We start from the raw sequence: 27,223 nt of genomic DNA on the forward strand, positions 1-27,223 counted from the left end.
AAGTGTTTCAAAGCCTGGGTTGGAACAGAGGAATAAGAGCAGGTCATTCAGCCCATTGAGCCTGTTCTGCTGCATTTGGCAGATCCTTTAAGTGACGGGAAAATGTTCAAATCTGCGGGTTGGGATAGAGGAAACAAGCACAGACACACCTTAAATTTATTCAAGGTCAGTTGGTTATGATTCAACTAATGAAACCCTTGCCTTCGTTACCTCAAAACTTGACGATTCTAATGCAGTCCCCTTTCCATACTCACATCAAGTCCCCTTCAAATATCAACTTCCTTATGACCTCAGTACCTCACCTCAGTAAGCGGCCTCCCTCAGTACTGACCTTCCTACCGAGCAGCGCTCCCTCAGTACTGACCACCCCCCACCCCCAACAGTGTGGCATTCCTTCAGTACTGACCACACCCCACCACCTACAGTGCGGCGCTCCCTCAGCACTGACCCTCCGACAGTGTGGCGCTCCCTCAGCACTGACCCTCCAACAGCACGGCGCTTCCTCAGCACTGACCCTCCGACAGTGTGGCGTTCCCTCAGCACTGACCCTCCGACAGCACGGCGCTTCCTCAGCACTGACCCTCCGACAGTGCGGCGTTCCCTCAGCACTGACCCTCCGACAGTGCGGCGCTCCCTCAGCACTGACCCTCCGACAGTGCGGCGCTCCCTCAGTACTGACCCTCCGACAGTGCGGCGCTCCCTCAGCACTGACCCTCCGACAGCGCGGCGCTCCCTCAGCACTGACCCTCCGACAGTGCGGCGCTCCCTCAGTACTGACCCTCCGACAGTGCGGCTCTCCCTCAGCACTGACCCCCCCACAGCGCGGCGCTCCCTCAGCACTGACCCTCCCACAGCGGGGAGAATGAGACCCGCTCAGCAGCCACTGCCGGCTCCCACAGTGACTGATCAATAGATGCAGAGCGCCTTGTGGCACGCCCAAAGCGCGACGAGGGCAGGGGGGGGGCGGGTGAAGACCCACCTTCCGAGGTTTCCTGGAACTTATCCCGCACGCTATCCAGCTTTTCCATGGCCTTCATGTTGGGGGCAGCGATTCGTTGCAAGATGTTTTGGTGCTCTGTCACCTTCTGCTGCAGGCCGTTCAACTCTATCTTGACTTCGTCCTCAGCCAGCGCATCCTGCGTGGGGAGAACAATCAGGGCAGGGTCAAACCCTCCCTCCTTAGTTTTAAGAACTAAGCTCTTTCCCTCCCTGCAACACTCGGAAAATTATACAGGCGTTTCTAAAGTCGCAGCGGACGGCCCACCGGGAATCTTGAGTCAGCTGTGCCATCGACGGTTTGACTGGAGAACACAAATGGAACATTATGCTTTCCACTCGGCTTAACCATATACAGCAATCGGCATGTATTCGGGGGGTGAAATGGGAACGTGGTTGTGGGGGGGGTGGGTGTGGTGAAAGAGGGGAAGAGAGTGTGGTATGCTAAACGGCTGCTTCTCCTGGCTGGAGGCTCTTAAACCAGAAGCCACGGTTTTGGCACGTGGGGGTCAGCCATTTCGGACCGAGATGAGCAGAAGGTTGATTCCTGGGAATGAAGGGGGTTTGTCTGATGAGGAAAGGTTGAGCAGGTTGGGCCTCTACCCATTGGCGTTTAGAAGAATGTGAGAGGTGATCTTATTGAAACATATCAGATTCTGAAGGGGGGAGGGGGTTTGACAGGGTGGATGCTGAGAGGATGTTTCCCCTTCTCCCTCGTGGGGGGGGATTCTAGAACGAGGGGAGGGGGGCACAGTTTCAGAATGAGGGGTCTCCCATTGAAGACGAGGAGATGAGGAGGAATTTCTTCTCTCAGAGGGTGGTCAGTCTGTGGAATCCTCTCCCCGCCCCCAGAGAGCAGCGGGGGCCGGGTCACTGAATACATTCAAGGGCCGAGTGAGACAGATTTCTGATCGACGAGGGAGTCGAGGGTCGGGCCAGGCAGGAGAGTGGGGTCGAGGCCACAACGGGATCAGCCAGGATCACATACTGAACGGCGGAGAAGGCTGGAGGGGGCCGAATGGCGCCCTCCCGCTCCCATTCTTTTTGCAAGTTCCTGAATGTCTTCGCTCAGGGGGGTTGCGAATCTTTGGCATTCTCTACCCCAGAGAGCCGCGGGTTGGTTGCTCAGTCGTTGGATCAGGCTCCGGGGGCGGGTTTCTCGACGGGGCTTTTTTTTTGAGCACCGGGGGAACCGAGGGCGGGGGCAGGGTTAGCCGAAAGTGGGGCTGAGGTAGGAGGTCAGCCACCGCCATGATGAATTGGCCGAGCGGGCTCGAGGGGCCGGGCGGCTTCCTATTCCCTATCCACGCCCCGAGGAAAGGGTTAGGGTTAGGGTTAGGGTTAGGGAGGGCGGGTTGGATCAGCTTGCTTTGCGTTTCTTCCAGGGTCGAGGCACCCATCGGGTAGGGGGCCCTCGAAATGATAAAAGGGAGTGGGTAGAGGCTGGTTGTGGAGGGTCTAATTCCTCCGCTGGTGGGGAGCCCAGAACAACGAAGGGGGGTGGGGGTGGGGGTGTGGGGGGTGCACAGCTTCAAAATGAGAGCAAGGCCGTTCAGAGGTGATGTCAGCAAATCTGGAATTCTCTCCCTTCTCTTCCCCCCGCCCCCCTCCCCAAAAAAGGCAGCGGGTGCCGACTGAAATTTTCAAAGCCGGGAGCGAGGGAGATACTTTGGCAGCTAAGTGGGATATGGAGCAGGGGCGGGCCCGATGCTGGGGTACAGGTCCGCCAATGCCTGATGGCACGGCGCAGCAGGTCCGAGGGGCTGAACGGCCTCCCCACGATCTGACGTTCAACCAAATCCCCCTCCCCAGCATCAACCCGACCCCCACCTCAGTCTTCTCAGTCCGAAGGAGTGTTGCCCTTAGTGGGTCGTTCCTCCCAACCTCTCACCCCTCCGTTCCCCCGGTTAACGTTATGCCGTCGGACACCTCCCATTTTCAAACAAGGCCCCCTCTGGTTTCATGTGTAAATCAAATCTGACGACTGGGATTCCGCTTCATTCTGGGAACTCCCGACAGCTTTTCCGGGAAAGCCTCAAATGACTGAGACGAGGGAGGAGCGGAAGGAGGCCCAGGTGAAGCACAACCACTGGCTGGGGCTAGCGGAATGGTCCGTTCCTGCGACGCAACCCCAATGTAAAATCGAGGCGGCGCCTCTCGCACTGACCGGCTCGGCAATGGCTCGTACCTTCAGGTCCTCGGACAGCTCGCTGTAGTCGATCTCAATCAGCGCCTCCCTCGCGCACACGTTCGAGGTCCGCTGGGAACTGTTGCCCGTCTCCTCGGACTGTGAGCCGCCCTAAGAGGGGAAGCGTCAGCAAATCACCAAGTCGACCAAAATCTGACAAGGGGGGGGGAGGCGGGGGAGAGGCAGGGGCAACGTGGAGGGTCAACAAGACGAGGTGGGGGAGAGGAGGGGTAGAGGCACAACACACACAAAAGCTAAGCCAGAGGACAGGTGACGTTGTGGGGAATGAGTGAACGACGAGTGAAGTTCTGGGTCAGCTGGGGTTAGTGACTGAAGAAAGAGATTCAGTAATGTCATGGAGATATATTAATGCATATAATGATATTGGAAATTACTTTTAAATTGGACTTGTAGTAGGGTTTGTGTCTGTGGGGGAGGCTTTGTGTGTGTGTGTGTGTGTGTGTGTCTTTACTGGATTAACGCCGGCTGGTCTGGGTGCTTTGATGCATTGTAGTTTTGAGGTGTTAACTGGGTGAACAGTAAGGCAGTTAGGGTAAAGAGTGCACTTGCATTTTGTTGAATAAAACCATTCAAAAGGAGTGAAATCTTGCACCTAGCTAGGAGACACCAAGCAATGCGTTCCTATTACCAATAAAATTGGTGCTGCGAAAGGGGTTTTGTTGTTAGAAGAGGCGGAGGTCGTAGACATGGTGATACAATGAGAATTTACATTCAAAAAGGGAAAGCCAGGTGTAACCCGAGAGGAGCTCGTGTGCGCCAGGTCAGAGGCAAGCAAGATCGAGGCAGCCCGTAAGCCCGACACTGTCTGCAAAGGGAACACATTGAAAGGAACCTCGTTCTGAATTCGTCAGATAAAACGCGCTTTACCTGTTTAAAGTCTACGGGCCGTTGCTGCCTTGGTGAAGATTTACCTGGGAGTGATTAATTTGGGGGTTTGTTTAAAAGTTATGATGCTAGTAATTTGTAGACTTGTTTTGTGCGTTTCATTTCTTGTTAAATTAATAAATGTTTAATTCAATGTACACAAAAAAAAACCTCTCGAGGCTTGGTGGTTTTTATTCCTGAATTCAGAGCCGCAGCTGAAAAATTCCAATTGAAAATATAGGTTATGACAATTGTTTAAAGTTTTGTTTCCCTCTGGGATTTTAAATAACTCAGCCTTAAACAACTGTGGCGTCGTAACAGTAATGTCCCAGGGCTGAAATGCCCGGCCTCCAACAGCAACAATCTTCCTTCTTGCTGGGTACGACTCCACCAGTGGAGAATTTTTACCCCCCCACCGTTTCCCACTGAGGACCTGACTGAAAGGGGTCGAGAGGAGGTTTAATAGACGTCTTCAAAGTCACGAGGGGGCCCGGGACAGAGCAGATGGGGAGAAACTGTTGCCGTTGGCGGAAGGGTCGAGAACCAGAGGGACGCGGATTTAAGGCGATCGGCAAAAGGAGCGACGGGGACGCGAGGAGAAACTTTTTAAGCCACGAGGGGCCTGGGGCAGAGTCGATGGGGAGAAACTGTTGTCATTGGCGGAAGGATCGAGAACCAGAGGGACGCGGATTTAAGGCGATCGGCAAAAGGAGCGACGGGGACGCGAGGAGAAACTTTTTCACGCAGTGAGTGGTTAGGGTCTGGAAGGCGCTGCCTGAGAGTGTCGGTGGGGAGGCAGGGTCAATCGAGGCTTTCAAAAAGGAATTGGATTGTTACCCGACATGGAAGAATGTGCAGAGTTACAAGGAGTCGGGGGAGTGGCGCTACCTGCATTGCTCATTTGGAGAGCCGGTACAGGCACAATGGGCCAAACGGCCGCCTCCTGTCCTGTAACTAGCTGTGACTTCAAATTTGCTGGGGCTACTTGATGTCACACTTGGTCAAGTGCTGCCAAGGTGTCGAGGACAGCCACTCTCGCCACATCTCTGAAATTCAGCTCTTACTGAACTGTGCTTCAAGTGCAATAGACCCTATTAGTTTTTATTCGCACAGGATGTGGTTGTCATACAGCCTGCTCCGATTCTTGCATCCCTGAGCTCCTGGCAGGTACGGGGTCAGGTCTTTTTGCGGCCTCCCGATCCAGGTGATTGAATGCCCTGGCGCCACTCACCACCCAGGTGCAGGCAGGGTATACAGGTGAAGTGATGCGATGTAGAGGGGGGGCGCTAGCGTTCACTGAAGAGTAGTCCAGCATGTGTTGTGAGCCCCTTTGAGCGCAAAGGTTTTGGCCTCCTTACTTAAGGAGGGATATACTCGCATTGCAAACAGTTCAGAGAAGGTTCACTTGGCCAATTCCTGGGACGAAGGGGGGTTTGTCTTATGAGGAGAGGTTGAGCAGGTCTCTACCCATTGGAGTTTAGAAGAATGAGAGGTGATCTTATTGAGACATATCAGATTCTGAGGGGAGGGGGTTTGACAGGGTGGATGCTGAGAGGATGTTTCCCCTCCCCTCGTGGGGGGGAATCTAGAACGAGGGGAGGGGGCACAGTTTCAGAATAAGGGGCCTCCCATTGAAGACGGAGATGAGGAAGAATTTCTTCTCTCAGAGGGTGGTCAGTCTGTGGAATTCTCTCCCCCGCCAAAGAGCAGTGGGGGCCGGGTCACTGAATATATTCAAGACCGAGTTAGACAGATTTCTGATCGACGAGGGTTATGGGGGGCGGGGGGACAGGGAAGTGGAGTTGGGGAACAATCAGATCTTATTGAATGGGGAGAGAAAGCTCGAGGGGCCGAATGGCCTCATCCTGCTCCTATTTCTCACGTTCTTATGCAGTGGAAATACCGACATCGTTTGTAAAGGTGGAGGGGGGGTGGGGTTCTGTGTCGGGGAGGGTGGGATGGGATGGGGGGGACGAAGGGGGTTAAGAAAAGAAGGGGTGGAGGCTTTGCGTTTTAATTCAAACGGGACAACAGGCGGGAAAGCAGCAGGCAGCGCCCAGAGTACATCACCTCCTCCTGGCTGATATCGTCCATGCTGCCCTGGCGAAGGGGCAGTTTGATATCCTGCATTTTGCAGCTCTGCAGCAGGTTGTGCCTATCACTTCTTTTCTGCTCCAGTTTGGTCTCGATAGCCGTCACCTCCTTCTGCAGCTGGGTCATCTCCCTGCGAGTCAGGGGGGTGGGGGGTGGGGGGGAAAGAAATAAAACAGTTGTTGGTGGTGGGGGGGATTCGTGAAGAGAAGCGCTGGGATGCATCTCTGTGCTGACACCAACCACCACCGCCCAACCCTCCCCCCCCAGTCGAACGCCAGTCGCAGCCGTCGGGGTAATGGCCGGCCACGCTAGTGAGAATTTGCAGTTGAGCTGTTTGACTGTGGGAGCCTGCACCTTTCAGTGTTTTTGAAGGGGGATGCGGTGGTGTCAGGGGGGGGGAGTCACTGCACACGGACAGGGATATCCCCCTCCCACTTCACCCAGCGGGGCACAGAGGCCCAACCCTGCATCTCCAAGGGCTCCCCTTGACACCCCCTACACCCACCCACCCTCCCTCCCTCCCTCCTCTGTTTGGTTTCTGCCGATCTGCACCTCCAATCCCCTTCCCCGCATTCGCTTCCTATGCCTCAATCCCCTTCACTTTGAGGGCAAATCCAGCAATCTCCGTTTTGGGAAAATTTCAATGGACTTCCAGTCTCAACAGCTCCTGGGGAGTTGAGGGGGGCGGAATGCGTTCCAGATTTCCACTCCCCTTAGTGTGAAGAAGTGCTTCCTGGCATCATCCCTGATGGGCCTGGTTCTCACTTGCTCTGGACTCCCCCAGTCATCCCCACATCAAAGGAAAAGGTTTCTCTCCAGCGACCCTATCGAATCCTTCAACCCCTTCTTAAACGCCACGATTAGGTCGTCCCCTTAATCTTCTACGTTCGAGGGAATTGCCGGCAGGTTAATGCAACCTCTCCTCAGGCTTAAACTCTTTAGATCCAGTTTCATTCGCTGCACTCCCACCCAAGGGCAAGATATCCCTTCTGGGGTGCGGTGCCCAGAGCTGAATGCAGTCCTCCGTATAACTTCCACCCCTATATATTCCAGAGTGATTAAAGGGCAGCAGTGCATCGCTGCCCTTTTGGCTAACTCAGCCCGGGGCTCGAGGTGGACCCAGGAGGCAGCTAAGACACAGGTCAGGCACGATTTCAGTGAAATGGCGGAACAGGCACATGGAGGGGGGGGGGGGGGGGGATGGTGCTGAACGGCCCCCTCCTGTACCCACGTCCCAGAGGCAAAATAGACCTGGGCCACTCCCGCTTCACCAGCCCACCACCCTCCTCCTCCTCCTCCTCCCCCACCGTCCGATCCTCCATACTGACTTGTTGGCCCCTCCCAGCTTCTTGCGGATGTCGTCCATCTCATGGTTCTTGTCGTTGACCTCGGACTTCTTGGTGAGGTGCTGGTTCTTCAAGTCCTGCAGCTGGGCCATGGTCTCGTCGATGATCTTCATGTGCCTGTGCTCCTCCTGCCAGCAGAGTGAGAGAGAGAGTGAGAGAGAGAGTGAGAAAGAGAGCGAGAGAGAGAGCGAGAGAGAGAGCGAGAGAGAGAGCGAGAGCGAGAGCGAGAGCGAGAGCGAGAGCGAGAGCGAGAGACAGAGGGACAGGCAGAGGGACAGGCAGAGGGACAGGCAGAGGGACAGGCAGAGGGACAGGCAGAGGGACAGGCAGAGGGACAGACAGAGGGACAGACAGAGGGACAGACAGAGGGACAGACAGAGGGAGAGACAGAGGGACAGACAGAGGGAGAGACAGAGGGAGAGACAGAGGGAGAGACAGAGGGACAGACAGAGGGAGAGACAGAGGGAGAGACAGAGGGAGAGACAGAGGGAGAGACAGAGGGAGAGACAGAGGGAGAGACAGAGGGAGAGACAGAGGGAGAGACAGAGGGAGAGACAGAGGGAGAGACAGAGGGAGAGACAGAGGGAGAGACAGAGGGAGAGACAGAGGGAGAGACAGAGGGAGAGACAGAGGGAGAGACAGAGGGAGAGACAGAGGGAGAGACAGAGGGACAGACAGAGGGAGAGACAGAGGGAGAGACAGAGGGAGAGACAGAGGGAGAGACAGAGGGAGAGACAGAGGGAGAGACAGAGGGAGAGACAGAGGGAGAGACAGAGGGAGAGACAGAGGGAGAGACAGAGGGAGAGACAGAGGGAGAGACAGAGGGAGAGACAGAGGGAGAGACAGAGGGAGAGACAGAGGGGGAGACAGAGGGAGAGAGAGAGAGAGAGAGAGGGAGAGAGAGAGGGAGAGACAGAGGGAGAGACAGAGGGAGAGACAGAGGGAGAGACAGAGGGAGAGTGAGTGAGAGAGAGAGAGAGAGAGAGAGTGAGAGAGTGTGAGAGAGTGAGAGAGTGAGTGAGTGAGTGAGTGAGTGAGTGAGTGAGTGAGTGAGTGAGAGGGAGAGAGGGGGAGAGGGGGAGACAGAGAGAGAGATAGAGTGAGAGTGAGAGAGTGTGAGTGTGTGAGAGTGTGTGAGAGAGAGAGAGAGAGAGAGAGAGAGACACAGAGGGGCGGTTGAAAGGCAAGCACTGAGGATTCGGGAAGACCAGCCCCAAAAAAATAAACCTCAATGCCCGCCCGCCCCCAAACTCTCCCCAATGGGCTGGTCTATTGTGCCCGGCAAAAATCCAAGCCAGGAACTTCTCCGGTTGCTATGATTCACTCCCACACCAGGCACTGCATTTACTGTTTGTCCAGAAAGCATTCTCCAAAAAAAGTCACTGATATTGAGTGTGTGAAGCTCCCTCTACACCGTCCCCATCAAACACACCCAGGACAGGTACAGCACGGGGTTAGATACAGAGTAAAGCTCCCTCTACACTGTCCCCATCAAACACTCCCAGGACAGGTACAGCACGGGGTTAGATACAGAGTAAAGCTCCCTCTACACCGTCCCCATCAAACACTCCCAGGACAGGTACAGCACGGGGTTAGATACAGAGTAAAGCTCCCTCTACACCGTCCCCATCAAACACTCCCAGGACAGGTAAAGCACGGGGTTAAATACAGAGTAAAGCTCCCTCTTCACTGTCCATATCAAATAAGCTCACTAGCTCGTTCACAAACAGCACACCATCAACACTAAGTGAACAATGCCGTACCTTTTTCAGTTTTTCGATCTCATTCTCGTCCTTCTTAACTGTTTGTTCCCACATGTGCACCTTGTCCTGGTCCTCCTTCAGCTGCTGCCGCTCGTAGTCGAGTTGGATCCCCAGCCTTGTCTTCTGGTTCTCAAACTCCAGCCTGCAGGGGTATGGAGCCAAGTTAAGACTGCGTGCCCTCACTCGGTGCAGAGAGTCATGAATACACCTCATCCTCACACCATGGGAAAGGTCAGTGAATACAGTTCACCCTCACTCGACAGGGAGGGTCAGTGAATACAGCTCACCCTCACTCGACAGGGAGGGTCAGTGAATACAGTTCACCCTCACTCGACAGGGAGGGTCAGTGAATACAGCTCACCCTCACTCGACAGGGAGGGTCAGCGAATACAGCTCACCCTCACTCGACAGGGAGGGTCAGTGAATACAGTTCACCCTCACTCGACAGGGAGGGACAGTGAATACAGTTCATGGGGGATAACTGACTTGACTATGGGGGTCCTCGCCTCGATTCAGTCCGCGCACTTTAACCCTCAGGAGTCTCTGGCGTCCAGGGGAAGCAGGAAGCCCTCTGAGGCAGCTCGGGGTAACGTCCAACCACAGCAACGCAACCATCGGGCTCAGCTAATTCGGGTGAGGGCAGGCTTTGGAATCACATTCTGGGTCCGCACAGCGAGCGATTCACCGGGGCAGGCTCACCGAATGTCCGCTGGGAGCTATGGCACCGAGGGGATCATTGTCGCGAGGTAGGACAGAGAAAGCGAGAGCGCGGGCGAGTGGGCCGAGAGACGGGGGGGGGAGGGGCTGAGAAGGGTTGGGTTTGGCGGGGGCGGGGGGTGAAAGGACAAGCATCCAGGTCCACCTACCTCTTCTTGGCTATCTCGTTCTGCCTTTTGACCTTCTCTTCTTCGAACTCTCTGATGTTCCTCACACCGATTTCGCGGCAGAATTCCTCAAACACTTCGTCCTCCACCTGGAAAGCAACGGGCACATCAGCGCTGAGCGCAACACTGGCTCTTGGGGGCACGGGTGTCACTCACCTGCCTGGGAGTCAGGAGCAGAATCTGTTGCCGCAGCTTTCCCAGCCTCTGGGGAGTCGGGGAGGTGAGTTACTCTCTGCAGGATTCCCAGCCTCTGACCTGCTCTTGTAGATGGTGGACAGGCTTTGGGGAGTCAGGGAGGTGAGTTACTCTCTGTAGGATTCCCAGCCGCTGACCTGCTCTTGTAGATGGTGGACAGGCTTTGGGGAGTTGGGGAGGTGAGCTACTCTCCGCAGAAACCCCAGCCTCTGAACTGCTCTTGTAGATGGTGGACAGGCTTTGGGGAGTTGGGGAGGTGAGCTACTCTCCGCAGAAACCCCAGCCTCTGACCTGCTCTTGTAGATGGTGGACAGGCTTTGGGGAAATTGGGGAGGTGAGTTACTCTCTGCAGGATTCCCAGCCTCTGACCTGCTCTTGTAGATGGTGGACAGGCTTAGGGGAGTCGGGGAGGTGAGTTACTCTCTGCAGGATTCCCAGCCTCTGACCTGCTCTTGTAGATGGTGGACAGGCTTTGGGGAGTTGGGGAGGTGAGTTACTCACTGCAGGATTCCCAGCCTCTGACCTGCTCTTGTAGATGGTGGACAGGCTTTGGGGAGTTGGGGAGGTGAGTTACTCTCTGCAGGATTCCCAGCCTCTGACCTGCTCTTGTAGACGGTGGACAGGCTTTTGGGAGTCGGGGAGGTGAGTTACTCTCTGCAGGATTCCCAGTCTCTGACCTGCTCCTGTAGCCACAAGTATTCATATGGCTGGTCCAGTTCAGTTTCTGGTCAATGGTAACCCCCCCAGGATGTTGATAATGGGGGATTCAGTGACAGTAATGTCACTGAATGTCGTGGGGAGATGGTGAGATTCTCTCTTGTTAGAGATGGTCATTGCCTGGCACTTGTGAATGCCGCTTCCCACTTATCAGCCTGAACGTTGCCCAGGACTTGCTGTATGACTGCTTCAGTATCTGAGGAGTTGTGAGTGGTGCTGAACATTGTGCAGTCATCCACAAGCATCCCCATTTCTGACCTTACAATGGTGGGAAGGTCATTGATGAAGCCGCTGAAGATGGTTGGGCCAGGGACACTACCCTGAGGAACTCCTGCAGCAATGTCCTTGGGCTGGGATGATTGGCCTTCAACAACCAGAGCCATCTTCCTTTGTGCTAGGGTCATCGTTGCTGGCTGTCCCCTTGATTCGAGCGTGGCATCTAAGCCAGTCCCAAGTATGACTCTAGTCCGGGGAGAGGATTCCCCTATGATCCCCACACTGACTTCAGATTTACTGGGGCTCCTCTGCGCCACGCTCGGTCAAACGCTGCCTCAATGTCAAGGGCTGCAGCGGTTCAAGGTGGCTTCACCACCACCTTCTCAAGGGGCAATTAGGGATGGGCAATAAATGCCAGCGATGCCCACACCCCAGGAACGAACAAAAAGAAAAAGTTACTCTCACTTCACCCCTGGCATTCAGCTCGTCTTCAAATCTGACCAGGGCAGTCGTGAGATCTGGCGCCTACGTATAAACCCCCTGCTCCTTCTGAAACCAGGCGATCTCTTGCGAGAGGTGAAAAACTGGATTAAAACTGCCATGGGGAAACTCCTCTGAAGACCATCCTCCATCTCCGCAATGTCCCAGGCGACTGAGGCTAGTCCAGGCGATTACTCTGGCCCCGATACTGCTGCGCAGTGCCTAACCGTCGGTACAAGGCGATCGCCACCCCAGCCAGAACCAATTCCGGCTGAGAGCCAAACATCTCACCGCAAAGACGTTTATGCGCTTTGTGGCTTCTAACGGGTTATCACCGCTCACCAGGCGATTCCCAGTCCAAAGACATGAAAGAAGAAAGGCTAGTGATCACCCGTGGCGCTGCCCTCGAGCTTTCTGGTTGTCCAGGCCCTGCTTCTAACGCTTGGCTGCTCACCTGGCCTGGCCCGTGAGGAAGTGACATAAATGGGCACATTCCCTCAGCCTTGCAGCTGACAGGGTCAAAGAGAGGCAGGCGGTCATGGGCAGAGAGAGAGAGAGAGAGAAGGTATCAGGGGGCATGGTGTGAGCGCAGGTGAGGTCGAATGTCATCTCCGTGAGGAAGTGCTTGGGTGGCCCACAAAAAAACGAAGAGGGGAGGATGCGGAGAACGGCTGGGCTCACCTGGTTCATCTTCTCCTTGAGCTCCTTCATCTCACGGTCCCGTGCCTGGACAGTCCGTTTGATGTCATTAATTTTTGGTCCGAAGTTTGCCAGCTCACTCTCCAGCTTGGACTTCTCCTGCGGCACAGGTTTAAAAGAAAAACAGTGAGATCTGGGACGGGAGAGAGTGGGTAGGAGCAACGAAGGGGAGGAGAGGGAGCAAAGGGGGTGGAAGAGAGACGCCGGGAAAGACAGCGGTGCAGAGGCACAAAGAGAAGGCGCGCAAAAGGGTGGGAGAGAGTCCGTGAAGGCGGGTACAGAAAGAGAGTGCGCAAAGAAGCTGGGAGAAAGTGCGTGTTGCAAAGGGGTGTAGGAGAGAAAGAACACAAAAGCGATGGAAAAGAGAGTGAGTGTGCAAAGAGCAAGGAAAGAGCCCACGTGCGGATCCGTGCTAGAGAGCGCAAGTGTGCTTGAGAGCGCACGAGTGACAGTGAGAGAGCGCGCGCAGGAGAGCAAGAACACGCGAGAATGCGCAAGCCAGAGAGAGCAAGAACACACGAGAGAGAGAGCGCCAGAGAGAGAGCGCCAGAGAGAGAGAGAGCGCCAGAGAGAGCGCCAGAGACAGAGAGAGCGCCAGAGACAGAGAGAGCGCCAGAGACAGAGAGAGCGCCAGAGACAGAGAGAGCGCCAGAGACAGAGAGAGCGCCAGAGACAGAGAGAGCGCCAGAGACAGAGAGAGCGCCAGAGAGTGAGAGAGCGCCACAGAGAGAGAGAGCGCCAGAGAGAGAGCGCCAGAGAGAGAGAGCGCCAGAGAGAGAGAGCGCCAGAGAGAGACAGAGCGCCAGAGAGAGAGAGCCAGAGAGCGCGAGAGAGAGCGCGAGAGAGAGCGAGCCAGAGAGCGCGAGAGAGCCAGAGAGCGCGAGAGAGCCAGAGAGCGCGAGAGAGAGAGCCAGAGAGCGCGAGAGAGAGAGCCAGAGAGCGCGAGAGAGAGAGCCAGAGAGCGCGAGAGAGAGAGCCAGAGAGCGCGAGAGAGCCAGAGAGCGCGAGAGAGGGAGCCAGAGAGCGCGAGAGAGAGAGCCAGACAGCGCGAGAGAGAGAGAGCCAGAGAGCGCGAGAGAGAGAGCCAGAGAGCGCGAGAGAGAGAGCCAGATAGCGCGAGAGAGCCAGAGAGCGCGAGAGAGAGAGCCAGAGAGCGCGAGAGAGAGAGCCAGAGAGCGCGAGAGAGGGAGCCAGAGAGCGCGAGAGAGAGAGCCAGAGAGCGCGAGAGAGCCAGAGAGCGCGAGAGAGAGAGCCAGAGAGCGTGAGAGAGAGCCAGAGAGTGCGAGAGAGAGAGCCAGAGAGCGCGAGAGAGAGCACGAGATCCAAAGAGAATGTATGAAAGCTGAAGTGGGGGTTGGTAGAGGGAGAGAGAGAGAGAAAGAAAACAAGACAGAGGCCAGATTATCTGGGACAAAACAACGAATGAGCAAAAGGTAGTAGGGATGGGATCAAGTGCTGGAGAGACAGCGTTGGATAGGAAAATAGCTTGTGAGCAGGGGGAAGAGAGAAAATGAACAAAGGTGGAATAAACGGAGCTGGGGAGAAACTGGAAACAAAAGAGCAAGAAAGAGAGATAACAAGTCATCACGGATCGCAGAGAGATGCAGACATTTCAGTTAATCCTGCCGACTCTGACCTGCATATTGAGCGAGAGATGCCGGGTTTTGGTCTGATCCAGATCACTCTGCGAATACTTCAGCCTCATTTGAAGTCCATGGGCCTGCGACTGCACCTGGCGCAGCTCAGCTTCCTTCCGTTTAATCTTCATTTGCTCCTGTGGGGGGGAATTAACGGGCACAGAGCTGACGCATTAAGACCACAAGGATTAGGAGCAGGGATGGGCCTTTTGGCCCCTCTAGATTGCTTCCCCTTTCAATATGTTTACGACTGATCTGATTGTGGCCTCAAATCCTCTTTCCTGTCTGCATCCGCGCCCCCCCACCACCAACCCCATAACCCTTGACTCCCTCGTCGATCAGAAATCTGTCTAACTCAGCCTTGAATATATTCAGTGACCCGGCCCCCGCTGCTCTCTGGGGGCGGGGAGAGGATTCCACAGACTGACCACCCTCTGAGAGAAGAAATTCCTCCTCATCTCCGTCTTCAATGGGAGACCCCTCATTCTGAAACTGTGCCCCCTCCCCTCGTTCTAGATTCCCCCCCCACGGGGGGAGGGGAAACATCCCCTCAGCATCCACCCTGTCAAACCCCCTCCCCTCAGAATCTGATATGTTTCAATAAGATCACCTCTCATTCTTCTAAACTCCAATGGGTAGAGGCCCAACCTGCTCAACCTTTCCTCATCAGACAAACCCCCTTCGTCCCAGGAATCGGCCGAGTGAACCTTCTCTGAACAGCTTCCGATGCGAGTCTGTCCCTCCTGAAGTAAGGGGACCAGAACTGTCCACAGTGCCCCAGGAGCGGAGGAACATTCAAACCTGCACCCAACCTGCCATTCGAATGCCGAGCTCGATGCAATTACTGCCCGAGGTTCCCCGCCAACACCGATTGGTAAAAACAAACCACCGCCACACCCCTCCCCCCGTCACACCTTCAGCTCCTCGGTCAGCTTTTCCTTCTTGCTCTTCAGCTTCTCGACCGCCTTCTCGTCCCAGCGCCTGGCCTTGGCCTTCAGGTCGCTGGCTCCCCCTGATATCACGCCGGATTTCTGGAACAGGGTCCCGTCCAGGGCAACGGTCTGCGGGGAGAACAGGAGACGGTGGGTGGGAGGGAGGGGTACAGTGCAATGAGGGGGAGCTTAACATTGGCTGCCGCTACCAGGCACGGAGTGGTGGGGTGGGTGGTGCAGTGTGGGAGGGGGCACAGCTCTGTGCTTTAGACTCCTGTGAGAGAACCGAGCAGCGCAGTCTGGAGATCCCAGCGGTGAAGGGTTTCCCCCGAGGGTGAGGTCAGGCGTGTGCCTCGCTTGAGCGGTAGTTGCAGGCGCGCTTCCACGAGGGTATCGAACTGGCTGGGGGGCTGGGAATGGGAGCGGTCGGAGGGGCTTTGCAGGCAGCGTTTGTGCTCGAGCCAGCCAGGGTGACCCGGGGAGCGATCGAGCAGCAACGGCTGCCAGGCTGGCGTGGAGCAGAATCACCGGCCGGGCCGGTTGGTCTGTTCGTTTGTCGCCGTCTCCATCTCTCTCTCTCTCTGCCGCAGGTGGAGCCCATTCACAGCCACCCCGGCGAGGGTGGGTTCGCGCGGCCCGGGTCAATCGGGCTTCACAGCCCTTCGCCGACCCGCAGGAGAGCTCACGCGGACAACTGCGCCAGGAGAGGCGGAGGTGGCTCCCGCGCAGGAACAACGGTCACCGCCGCGTCCAGCACAGACCAGGTTCCGCCCCGGACCCGTTGCAAGTCGACCGTTCCTCAGCCAGAGGCTGCAGTCTGATCAGCAACAAAAAAAAAAACTAGAGCAGAAAAAGCTCAGCAGCCACCCGCCCACCAAGCGAGGGTGTGCACAAAAGCGGCAAGAAGCAAAGGAGTCAGTCAGGGTTCCTGCATTCGTTCATAGACCAGGCTAGGAGGTTTCAGAACCAAGCTGGGCGAACGGAGTTAAGACACGGAGCGGCCACGATCTTGAGGAGGGTCGAACGTGAAGCTGGAGAGGGGATCGCTCCTCGTTCAGGGCAGCCTTTCCTCCACCCCCCTCCCCCCGACGCACCTTGTGTCTCTGGGGCCCCCCGAAGGCGATCCTCCTGGCATCCTCCACGTTGTCGCACACCAGCGCATTCCCGCAGGCGTACTGCAGCGCCTTCTTGATGTGCGGTGGCTCGTACCGGATGACGTCGATCACCAGCTTGGCTCCCCGCAGCTCTCGGAGCTTCTCATCGGTGGGCTTGACCTGAAACCGCACGACAGCCAACGTCACTAATACCGTAATAATGCTGTCACCAGTACTGTACCCCAGTGTTATACAGTGACAGACCCGTCCCCACCAGTACTGTACCCCAGTGTTACACAGTGACAGACCCGTCCCCACCAGTACTGTACCCCAGTGTTACACAGTGACACACCCGTCCCCACCAGCACTGTACCCCAGTGTTATACAGTGACAGACCCGTCCCCACCAGTACTGTACCCCAGTGTTACACAGTGACAGACCCGTCCCCACCAGTACGGTACCCCAGTGTTATACAGTGACAGACCCGTTCCCACCAGTACTGTACCCCAGTGTTATACCGGGACAGGCCCGTCCCCACCAGTACTGTACCCCAGTGTTATACAGTGACAGACCCGTCCCCGCCAGTACTGTACCCCAGTGTTTTACAGTGACAGACCCGTCCCCACCTGTACTGTACCCCAGTGTTATACAGTGACATACCGGTCCCCACCAGCACTGTACCCCAGTGTTATACAGTGACAGACCCGTCCCCACCAGTACTGTACCCCAGTGTTACACAGTGACAGACCCGTTCCCACCAGTATTTGTACCCCAGTGTTATACAGTGACAGACCCGTCCCCACCAGTACTGTACCCCAGTGTTATACAGTGACAGACCTGTCCCCAACAGTACTGTACCCCAGTGTTATACAGTGACAGACCCGTCCCCACCAGCATTGTACCCCAGACTGACAGATATACACTGACAGAGCTGACATGTCCGAACACAAGAATTAGGAGCAGGAGTAGCCCTTTCAGCCCCTCGAGCCTGCTCCTCCATTCAATAAGAACGTGGCTGATCTAATTGTGGCCTCAACTCAACTTTCCTGCCCGCCCACCTCCCTCTCAACTCCCCTGCCGATGAAAAATTTGTCTAATTCACCCTTGAATGTATTCAATGACCTAAGCCAAGTCAAGTCAAAACCAGCTCTTCCCCACACACCACATCCCCTGGCTGACCTCCAGGTAGTCAAGAGGCAGGAAGGTCTCCGGCTCCCCCCGCTGCTCCTTGATGTACTGGATGCAGTCCCTCCCTGTCTTCTCCGTGTCTACGATAATGGCGTCCATGTTCTTCCCCAGCACCTTGGTGACGGCAATCTGGTATTTCTTCTGCGTGGGCTGGCACAGGTCGATCAGACGGCCGTACTGCAGGGGGGCAGAGAGAGAGAGAGAGAGAGAGAGAGAGAGAGAGAGAGAGAGAGAGAGAGAGAGAAAGGGGAACAAAGAGAGACCAAATAAGAGTCTATCAAGCCAAAGAGCAGCATTTACGTAACACCTTTTGCCACCTGTGCCGTAGCGGGCAATGTCACCAGGCCGGTAATCCAGCGGCCCAGGCTAATGCTCCGGGAACACGGGGTTCAAATCCCACCACGGCCACTGGTGGAGATTAAATTCAATTGATAAATCTGGAATATAAAACCACTCTCAGTGACGGTGACCACAAAACTATCATCGATTGTCGTTAAAAAACCCCATCTGGTTCGCTAATGCCCCTTTAAGGGAAGGAAATCTGCAGCCCTTTACCCGGTCTGGCCCACACGTGACTCCAGACCCCACGGCAATGTGGTTGACTCTTAACTGCCCCCCCTCTGAAATGGCCCCAACGAGACACTCAGTTTAAGGGGCAATTAGGGATGAGCGACAAATGCTGGGCTTGCCAGCGAACACCCACGTCCAAAAGAAAAAAAAGCATCAATTAACGAGGGATATGGAGCAATAGGGGGTGGCGGGGGAGGAATAAGTGGCGATAAGGGGAAGTCCCGTGAATTTCCAATAAGAGCCCACCCCACCCCACCCACCCCCCCCACCCTCCGCCACCACCTCAGCAGCATTCCTCTCACTGGATCATACAGCCGGAGCCTGCCTAACCCGTTCCCCGAGCCACGTACCACGGAGCCCGGGTACAGCCGCTTGATGCTCTCCATGATCTCTGCCTTGCGCTGCTGGCGGCTGCTCTCCTGCCGGTCGATGCGGGCGTCGCCCAGCTGCTCCATGACCTGGTTCAGCTCCATGTTAATCTCGTCGATCCGCCGCTTCGCCGCCTCCACCTCGTCGGTCAGCTTGGTCTCCTGGGCCTGCTGCTCGTCCAGCGACTGCCTGCAGCAGAAGGCCAACGGTGGGTCAGTGGGGGGGCGGGGGTGCAACGCTCCAGGCACGGACAAGACGGACAACGCGCACAGATGGGGGCGCGCGCGCATTTCTTTCTCAAGGGGGCAATTAGGGACGGGCAATAAATGCTGGGCATCGAAGCAGAAGGTGAGACTCCACCTGAACACCAGTAAAGCTGCAGTTGGAAATGGGTGCTGCACCCTCAGAAATCGAGGCCATTGGAGAAGCCTGCACAGAAAGGGCAGAACGCCAGGGATCAGAAGGCCAGAGGAGCGGGACCGGGGACACAGAGGAGAAGGAGACACAACTTTGAGCACGGGGTCTACAGGTAGAGGTGAAGCCACCTGTACATGACTGAGAACCAGTGCAGAAAGAGGCTGTGACTCTCTTGGTACTGGATCACAGACATCTGTGTCCTTGTCAGCGCAGAGCACTAGCAGCATTGCACAGGCAGCTACACACTGGTATGTCATCCAGGTGACTGATGGCCTCTTCACTAAGATTAGCGACACATCAGATTCACAACTGATGGGGCATCACTGGCTCAGAGAGAACTGGGTCCGGTGCCTGGACCGGTTGGGTTATGCCCTGCAATACCTTCCAGCATGTGTCTCAACCACTGCGGTGGTCTGCTGCGCTCTCCATAACCTGGCCCTCCAGAGAGGTGTGGACCTTGAGGGACGGTGAGGGCCTGGCAGGGGACAGCTCATCGGGGGGAGGTGCAGGAGGTAAGAGAGGAAGAGGAATTGGAGGTGGAAGGAGATGAGGCTGAACAGAGAGGTGCCCCTGCTGCACAATGAGGTGGCTTGCTCCTCCAAAGAAGAGGACCTCTCTCCTTCCCGCCATGGGTGCCAGACCTCCCGCTCCCCTGTTAACATCTCACTTCCCCGTGGCGCAGTGGTAGGCTGCGGCACAAACCCTCTCCGTCGGGACAACCAACAGCCTCAGTGATGGCTGCCATGGAGGCTCTGAAGGAGTCTTCACCTGAGCCACCTCGATTCCTGCCCCCACCAGCACTTATTGGACAGGAAAACCTGTCTCCCTGTCAATTAAAGGCTCACTCCCACAAAAATCTAAACCTCGGTCAGTTTCCCACTGGAGGTGGGTTTCTGACACAGAAGCTGACCCAGCTCCTTTTCCCAGCAAAAATCCAGCCCCTGTGGTTCTGCACTTAAAAATAATAAAAACTCCCAAGGTGTCACACAGGAGTTTTATCAAGCAAAATTTGACACCTAGGACAAGAACAGAAACATACGAGCACACATACAACAGTCATTTCTTTCTGTACACTTCTCAAGGGGGCAATTGGGGACGGGCAATAAATGCTGGGCCCAGCCAGCGACGCCCACACCCCACGAACGAATTTTTTGGAGGCGCGCGTGGGCAATTCTTTTTATGGCTTAGCGCAGGCTCACTTGCTGGTGTTGATGTAATCTTCCAGCTTTTCGATTCTCTTCTGGTTCTCTTCGATTTCTCGGAGCTTCTGCTTGATCTTCGCCTGCAGAGGTGGGGGGAGAGAAAGCCGTTAAATTCTGTCCTTAACGCAGGCGCAGCAAGGCGAAAGAGAAAAAAAAAAATGACCCAAGGCCCCATCCCATCCAGCTGGCCCGGCGTTGTGACGTCGCCACATTTCTTCAGCGCTTCACAGGGGGCAACTACCAAACGAAGTCTGACCACCCCACGCAACCCCCACACCCCCACCCGGAGCCGCACGAAGAAACATCAGGGGCAGGTGGGCCAAAGGTTCGGTCAAAGGGGTCGGTGTTAAGGAGCTCGGGGCAGCAAAAAAAGCACGGCCACCAGCAACGAGGCGGTGAAAGTCAGGGGCGCGCGAGAGGCCGGAGACAGAGGAACGCGGAAGGCTCAGGGAGGGGGCCGGGGGGGGGGAGGGCCAGGCCACGGGCGAGAGCTTTCAGGATTGGGGGGGGGGAATACAAACCCGAGGCGAAGCCGGGACTGGGGACCCGACGTGGGTCGGAGAGAGTGCCAGCCCGGCAGCCGCTGGTTCAGGGGGTAATAGGGTCGTCGGCTAATCACGGCGATCGTCCTCGGTCAAATAGCCTCCAGCAGGCCCAGAGGACGAGGCTGGTGGGGGGGTGGGGGGAAAGCCCCAGAGTGGTGGAGGGTTTTGTGAACCATTGGTCCAAAGCCTACACTTACTCATCAAGCACGCCGCACTTACCATGCCAGCTCTCAGGCTACGCATACGGTGTGCATCCCAAATCCGAATACTGAGGTAAAGGGAGACGGGCTGCCAAACCTTTCGTCCAGCGCTCATCTGGACAAACACAGGAGTGCCAAATTTCAAATGGTCATGGCAATTTATACGGGGTGGTGGGGGGGCGGAGTCTATGCTTCCCCGTTGCTTTCTCCTCGGCCAATCAGAGTCGACTTGCCAGCCAATCAGCACCCTCTCTTCCACGGCGATCGTTTGAAATTTGGCACTCTTGCGTTTGCCCCGCCTCACTCACTCTCCGGCGATATTCCAGTTCTGCGCTGCCCACCACCCCCCTCCCACAAGGGGCTGCTTGCGTCCCAGGTCACGCAGCAGCTGGGGCGACGCTCGCCTCGGCCAGCAAGAGAGCGGCCGCCGGCGGTGGGGAGATCGTCAAGCGGCTGCACCCGGGCTTTCTGCGGTACGCCGCTCGGGTGTGCGGCTGTCTGGTCGCCGCCAGGGTAGAGGGCGCAGACAAGTATTATGGGAAAGGGTTAGAGGGGCTCGGGCTGTACCATCCAGTGAGGTGGGTGGTCGTGGCTCTTATTGGAGCTTCTTAAGGCTTCCCCTTGGCCCAGAATCATACAGCCCCAAAGGCCGCATAACAATTGCTGAGTTTTGCTGAAAAAGAGACACTCTTATCGAACTTTCTCGTCTTGCACTCATCAGGACAGCTCGCAAGACGGAACCACAGTAAAGGGAACAGCATGTGACTACAAGCTACATATATGCACACACAGGGCCCTGTCCTTTGCAGACAGAAGGAGCGTGTCTACGCATTGCATCGCATCCAACTAAACAAAAGCTTTTGGGGGGGGTGGGGGTGGCAGCCATTCCCTGGTTCATTCCCCATGGCGATGGCTTGACCGATCAGAGTCGACCGGCCTGGTTTGAATGTGAACAAAAGCTGGGCAGCTGATTCGTCCCTGCTGTCGATCCACAGAAAAGTTACAGCACAGAAGGGGGCCATTCAGCCCATCTTGTCCATGGCAGCCCGAGGACACCCAGGTGCCCTTTCTAATCCCACCTTCCTGCACCCGGCCCATAGCCCTGCAGCTTACAGCACTTAAGGTGCAGATCCAGGTACTTTTTAAAAGAGTTTAGAGTTTCTGCCTCTACCACCAACTTGGGCGGCGAATTCCAGACACCCACTACCTCTGGGTAAAAAAGTTCTTCCTCATGTCCCCCTTACACCTTCTGCCACTTATCTTGAATCTATGTCCCCTGGTTCTAGAATTCTCCATCAAGGGAAACAACTTTATCCCGTCCACTCTATCTATTCCCCTCATAATTTTGTACACCTCAATCAAGTCACCTCTCAGCCTTCTCTGTTCCAAGGAAAATAACCCCAACCTATCTAACCCTGGCAACATTCTTGTAAACCTCCTCTGCACTCTCTCCAGAGCTATTACGTCCTTCCTGTAATGTGGTGACCAGAACTGCACACGATACTCCAGTTGTGGCCTCACCAGTGTTTTATACAATGCCAACATTATATCCTTACTTTTACATTCTATACCTCCGCCAAGGAAGGAGAGCATTCCATATGCCTTCTTTTGTACTCTCCATGGCAACCCCTCTAGCATTCAGAGTCCACCTGCCAACCAATCAGCACGCTCTTCTCACGCAGTATATGTTTGCGACCTCCAGGATCCCTTTAAGACTACTGTGCGGCCAGGGATGCAGGCCTCTTGCCTGCTTTACCGCGCGTTACGGTGCCAGCTTCTGTGCAGCCGCAAAAAGAGAGCACACAGCCACCGACGGGCGCACGCAATACGGGGTTTTGGTCCCTTGGCTCCGGAGTCGCGGCGCAGGACAAGGAACCCACCTCTGTCTCCACTTTCTTCCGCTCCTCCAGGTCCAGCCGATCCTGGTCGGCCTTCTGATCTCGGTTGAACTTCTCCAGCTCCTGAGCCAGGGTGGCAGCTCGCTTGCTGGCCTCCTCTTTCAGCCGGTGGTATTTCTTCACCTAGAAAGGCCCGTGCCGGGAGGGGAAGGGTGAAAGACAAAAGCACAAGATGTCACAGGGATGGGTGGATGGTCAGTGGAGACCGTCAAAGACCTTTTAAGAAACAAGGCATCAGTCGGTCAGTCTTTTCCTAGCAACCACCAGTCTAAAAAGTAGCAATTGCTCTCTGGCTGACCCCAACGAACAGCAATTAGACCTGATCATTAAATTGTCACTTGGAAACCCTCCTACCAGGGTCGGAAGATTGTGGGAGCGTATTATAGTGACATGAAGCACATCACAGGATACATGCCAGTTATAATTCCCAAGAACAGTCATTTCCATTGCGCGAGAGGGGGTTGAAGTACAAAGGGGAGGCAACAACACTTCAGCTGTATACAGCCTTGGTCATGCTCCCATCCTGAACATTAAGTTCTGTTCTGGGGCACTGTCCCTTAGCAAGGATACACCGGTCTTGGGAAGGGGTGCAGCTCAGATTCTCCAGGATTATACCAGTGCCCTGACTATTACCCCGCGACCAACATTACTAAAAGCAGATTATCTGGCCATTTCCCTCATTTGTGGGAGCTTGCTGTGTGCAAATTGGTTGCTGCGTTTCCTACATTACAACATTTGTACCTGCACTTCATTGGTGCTCTGCGGCAATATTTATCCCTCAGCTACGTTTTTAACAAAAAAAAAATCAACACGCCAATCCTCTCACTGCTATTTGTGGGATCATCCTTCTGTGTAAATTGACCGCCTGCATTACAGCAGTGGCTTTACTTCTGAAGGAGCCAGTGGCCATAAAGCACTTTCAGGGCACCCAGAAGCCATGAAAGGTGCTATATAAATGCACATCCTTTCTCTCACGTTGTGCCTCACCTGGGAGCACCGATGCTGCCACCGGGTGCCTGAGATGCAAAGTGTAATTGATGTTATAGATCTAATTCATGGAATTTGGGGCTTCCAGAGCTCACTGAGAATGCAATTGCTTCTCTTTTCACCGGTGCAAGCTTGGAAGTTGCTTAAAATGCGTGAAGTGGTCCTGAAAATTGGGACTTCCTAAGGTCGGTGAGAGTTTAATTGATTCGCTTTAGACTGGTAGATGCTTGGCAATAGCTTAAAACATGTAAAGTGGTCCTGCAAACCCAAGGTCAGTGAGAGTTTAATTGTTTCGTTTTAGACTGTTAGATGCTTGACAATAGCTTAAAACGTGTGAAGTGGTCCTGCAAACCCAAGGTCAGTGAGAGTTTAATTGCTTCGTTTTAGACTGTTAGATGCTTGGCAATAGCTTAAAACGTGTAAAGTGGTCCTGCAAGCCCAAGGTCGGTGAGAGTTTAATTGATTCGCTTTAGACTGGTAAATGTTTGGTAATAGCTTAAAACGTGTGAAGAGTTCCTGAAAATTGAGGTCAGCCAGAGAGCAATTGCTTCTCTTTAGACTGGCGGATGCTTAGAAATTGCTGGCTGCTCCCGAGCGTACACTAACTTCCCCCGACAGATCAACGCAAATTGCTATCCCACCACACTTATCCCTTGCTTGACCTTACCTGGTTCTCCTCCAGCTGCAGATCACGGCCTTGACTCTGGCTCTCCTCCTCCATGCGCTCCTCAAACTCCTGCCGGGCTTTCTCCACCGACAGCATCTCCTGCTCCAGCTCGTCCATGTCCGCCTTGCGTTTCTTGTACTGCTTCTGCGCATTCTGCAGCGACTTCTTGGCAGATTCCAGCTTCTTGATTTTGTGCGACGTGTTCTCCTTGGCCTTGATGTACTGCGGCCGCTTCTGGTTCAATTCCGCGTCCTTCTCCCTGAAAGTGGAGAGGTGCCCGAGCGTCAGCCAGCCATGTCATGTTGGAAAACGGACCCCACAAGGGGCTCACCCTCCCCTCCTTATAGCAATGTGTGTGTAGCGGCCCTATAAATTGGGGCTTCCCGAGGTCAGTGAGAGTACAATTGCTTCTCTTTAAACGGGCAGGTGCCTGGAATTTGCTGAAAACGTGTGAAGTGGTCCTACAAACTGGGGCTTCCCAAGGTCAGCGAGAGTACAATTGCTTCTCTTTAAACAGGCAGGTGCCTGGAAATGGCTGAAAACGCGTGAAGTGGTCCTGCAAACTGGGGCTTCCCAAGGTCAGCGAGAGTACAATTGCTTCTCTTTAAACAGGCAGGTGCCTGGAAATGGCTGAAAACGCGTGTAGTGGTCCTGCAAACTGGGGCTTGCCAAGGTCAGCGAGAGTACAATTGCTTCTCTTTTAGACTGGCAGATGCCCAGAAATTTCTCCCAAAGAAGGAAATGCCTGCCTTTAACTTTTCCCGTTTGGAACAATGCAAATTACTACCCCACCACGCTTCTCCAGCAGCTCATCCATAGTGAGGTCAGGTATGGATCGCACTGCATACTAAGCTCGGGTAAATGCTGCCGGGCCGTTTGGCCACATGAGGTGTCGCAGCCGGGGCTAATTGGTCTTCATCGGACATTCATAAGTAAGCGCTTCCCACAGTATAGAAGGGATCCCAGCTGATCCCACGAGAAACAGAGCGACTGTAGTTCCCCTTCTGTTGCTCAGCAGAGGCCAGGAGTGGAACCAGAGACCTGGGAGCACCCCCCACCCCTGCCCCACCCAAGGGCGAGTTTCTACGGGTCAGCTGCCCACTACCCATGCAGCCGGCATCAATCGATCCAAGGTGGGCGGCCTCGGAGTGTCAGCCGTGGCTCAGTGGGTAGCACTCGCGTTTCTGGACCCCACGGTCATGGGATGAGCACATTATTTAGGCTGGCAATCCCAGCGCAGTACTGAGGGAGGGTCGCACTGCCGCGAGTGCCACCTTTTGAATAAGGCGTAAAACCCAGGCCCTGACTGACCTCCCGAATGGGCGTAAAAGTTTCCACAGCCACTACGGGGGGTGGGGGGTCAAAGAAAGCAGTAGGGAGCTCTCCCTGTTGTCTGGGGCCCAATATTAACCACTTAACCAGCATCACTAAAACAAGACAATTATCTGATTACCAAAACACAATAAGAGGGAAGGGGGGAGGAGAGGGAAGGGGGGAGGAGAGGGAAGGGGGGGAGGAGAGGGAAGGGGGGGAGGAGAGGGAAGGGGGGGAGGAGGGAGAGGGGAGGAGGGAGAGGGGAGGAGGGAGAGGGGAGGGGGGAGAGGGGAGGGGGGAGAGGGGAGGGGGGAGAGGGGAGGGGGGAGAGGGGAGGGGGGAGAGGGGAGGGGGGAGAGGGGAGGGGGGAGAGGGGAGGGGGGAGAGGGGAGGGGGGAGAGGGGAGGGGGGAGAGGGGAGGGGGGAGAGGGGAGGGGGGAGAGGGGAGGGGGGAGGGGAGGGGGGAGGGGAAGAGGGGTGGGGGGAGAGGGGTGGGGGGAGAGGGGTGGGGGAAGAGGGGTGGGGGGAGAGGGGTGGGGGGAGAGGGGTGGGGGGAGAGGGGTGGGGGGAGAGGGGTGGGGGGAGAGGGGTGGGGGGAGAGGGGTGGGGGGAGAGGGGTGGGGGGAGAGGGGTGGGGGGAGAGGGGTGGGGGGAGTGGGAAGCAGGGAGAGGGAAGCAGGGAGAGGGAAGCAGGGAGAGGGAAGGAGGGAGAGGGAAGGAGGGAGAGGGAAGGAGGGAGAGGGAAGGAGGAGAGACGGAGGAAGGGGAGGGGGGGAGAGGGAGGGGAGAGGGAAAGGGAGAAAGTGTGAGAAGGGAAGAAGGGGAGAGGACAGTGAACACAGTGAGAGCCCTGCACCCGTCCTGACATCCCCCAAGCCCCCGGCACAGGCCGGAAACCTACTTGATTTCTTTCTCGATCTGCTGCTGCTCCCTCATCAGCTTGCCCACTTCCTTCTTCTGCACCTTCATCTCCTCCTCCACCTTGTCCATGCGCTTGCGGTCCTTCTCGATCTCCTTGTTGCGGGAGGCCAGGTCCTTGCTCAGCTTCTCGATCTCGGACTCGTTGTGGTAGAGCTTGAAGAGCTGCAGCTGTACCTGTGCCCGGGCCAGCTCATCTTTCAGGCGCTGGTAACGCTCCGCCTGAGGGGGTGGGGAAGAAACAGCAAGGCGGTGAGGAACAAGGAAAAAGTCTGAGGGGGCCCGTAAAAGCCTTTCAACCTTAGAATCAAACGAGCACACGAAATAGGAGCAGCGGCAGCCCCCTCGAGCCTGCTCTGCCGTCCAATAAGGTCACGGCTGATCTGTTTGTGTTTCGAACTCCGCATTCCCATCTACCCCCCCCCGATAACCTTCCATTCCCTTGCCTGACAAGAATCTATCTCCCTCCGCCTTAAAAAATATTCGGTGACCCTCACCTTCGAAAGTCACACAATCCTCAGAGAAAAAATTCTCATCTCCGTGCTAAAAGGGCGACCCCTCATTTTAAAACAGTACCCTCCCCCGCCGAACTCGTTCTGGACTCACCCACAAGAGGAAACATCCTTTCCACGTCCACCTTGTCGAGGCCGTTCAGGATCTTGTAAGCTTCAATCAAATCACCCCCCTCACTCTTCTAACCTCCAGTGGAAACAAGCCCAGTCTGTCCGACCTTTCCTCATCAGACAACCCACTCGTTCCAGGTATCAGTCTAGTAAACCTCCTCTGTACCACCTCCAATGCATTTACATCCTTCCTTAAATA

The 27,223-nt window shown here is 55.6% G+C and overlaps 1 protein-coding gene across 1 annotated transcript in view; it reads right to left on the reverse strand.

Moving 5' to 3' along the window:
- Positions 1–27,223, reverse strand: part of LOC144673124 (structural maintenance of chromosomes protein 1A-like) — a 58,804-nt gene that overhangs the window by 24,168 nt on the left and 7,413 nt on the right. Inside the window, exons 6-21 of the mRNA XM_078535109.1 lie at positions 26,385–26,673; positions 24,170–24,428; positions 22,498–22,638; positions 19,870–19,952; positions 18,235–18,442; positions 17,306–17,491; positions 16,127–16,306; positions 15,015–15,161; positions 14,100–14,237; positions 12,446–12,562; positions 10,139–10,245; positions 9,273–9,414; positions 7,492–7,637; positions 6,140–6,293; positions 3,185–3,283; positions 980–1,136 (exon numbers count right to left, since the gene is read on the reverse strand). Of these exons, the coding sequence (XP_078391235.1) occupies positions 980–1,136; positions 3,185–3,283; positions 6,140–6,293; positions 7,492–7,637; positions 9,273–9,414; positions 10,139–10,245; positions 12,446–12,562; positions 14,100–14,237; positions 15,015–15,161; positions 16,127–16,306; positions 17,306–17,491; positions 18,235–18,442; positions 19,870–19,952; positions 22,498–22,638; positions 24,170–24,428; positions 26,385–26,673 (2,553 nt within the window). The remainder of the gene's footprint in view (positions 1–979; positions 1,137–3,184; positions 3,284–6,139; positions 6,294–7,491; positions 7,638–9,272; positions 9,415–10,138; positions 10,246–12,445; positions 12,563–14,099; positions 14,238–15,014; positions 15,162–16,126; positions 16,307–17,305; positions 17,492–18,234; positions 18,443–19,869; positions 19,953–22,497; positions 22,639–24,169; positions 24,429–26,384; positions 26,674–27,223) is intronic.

Source organism: Cetorhinus maximus, unplaced genomic scaffold (assembly GCF_964194155.1).
Source record: "Cetorhinus maximus unplaced genomic scaffold, sCetMax3.hap1.1 HAP1_SCAFFOLD_296, whole genome shotgun sequence".
NCBI lineage: Eukaryota > Metazoa > Chordata > Chondrichthyes > Lamniformes > Cetorhinidae > Cetorhinus > Cetorhinus maximus.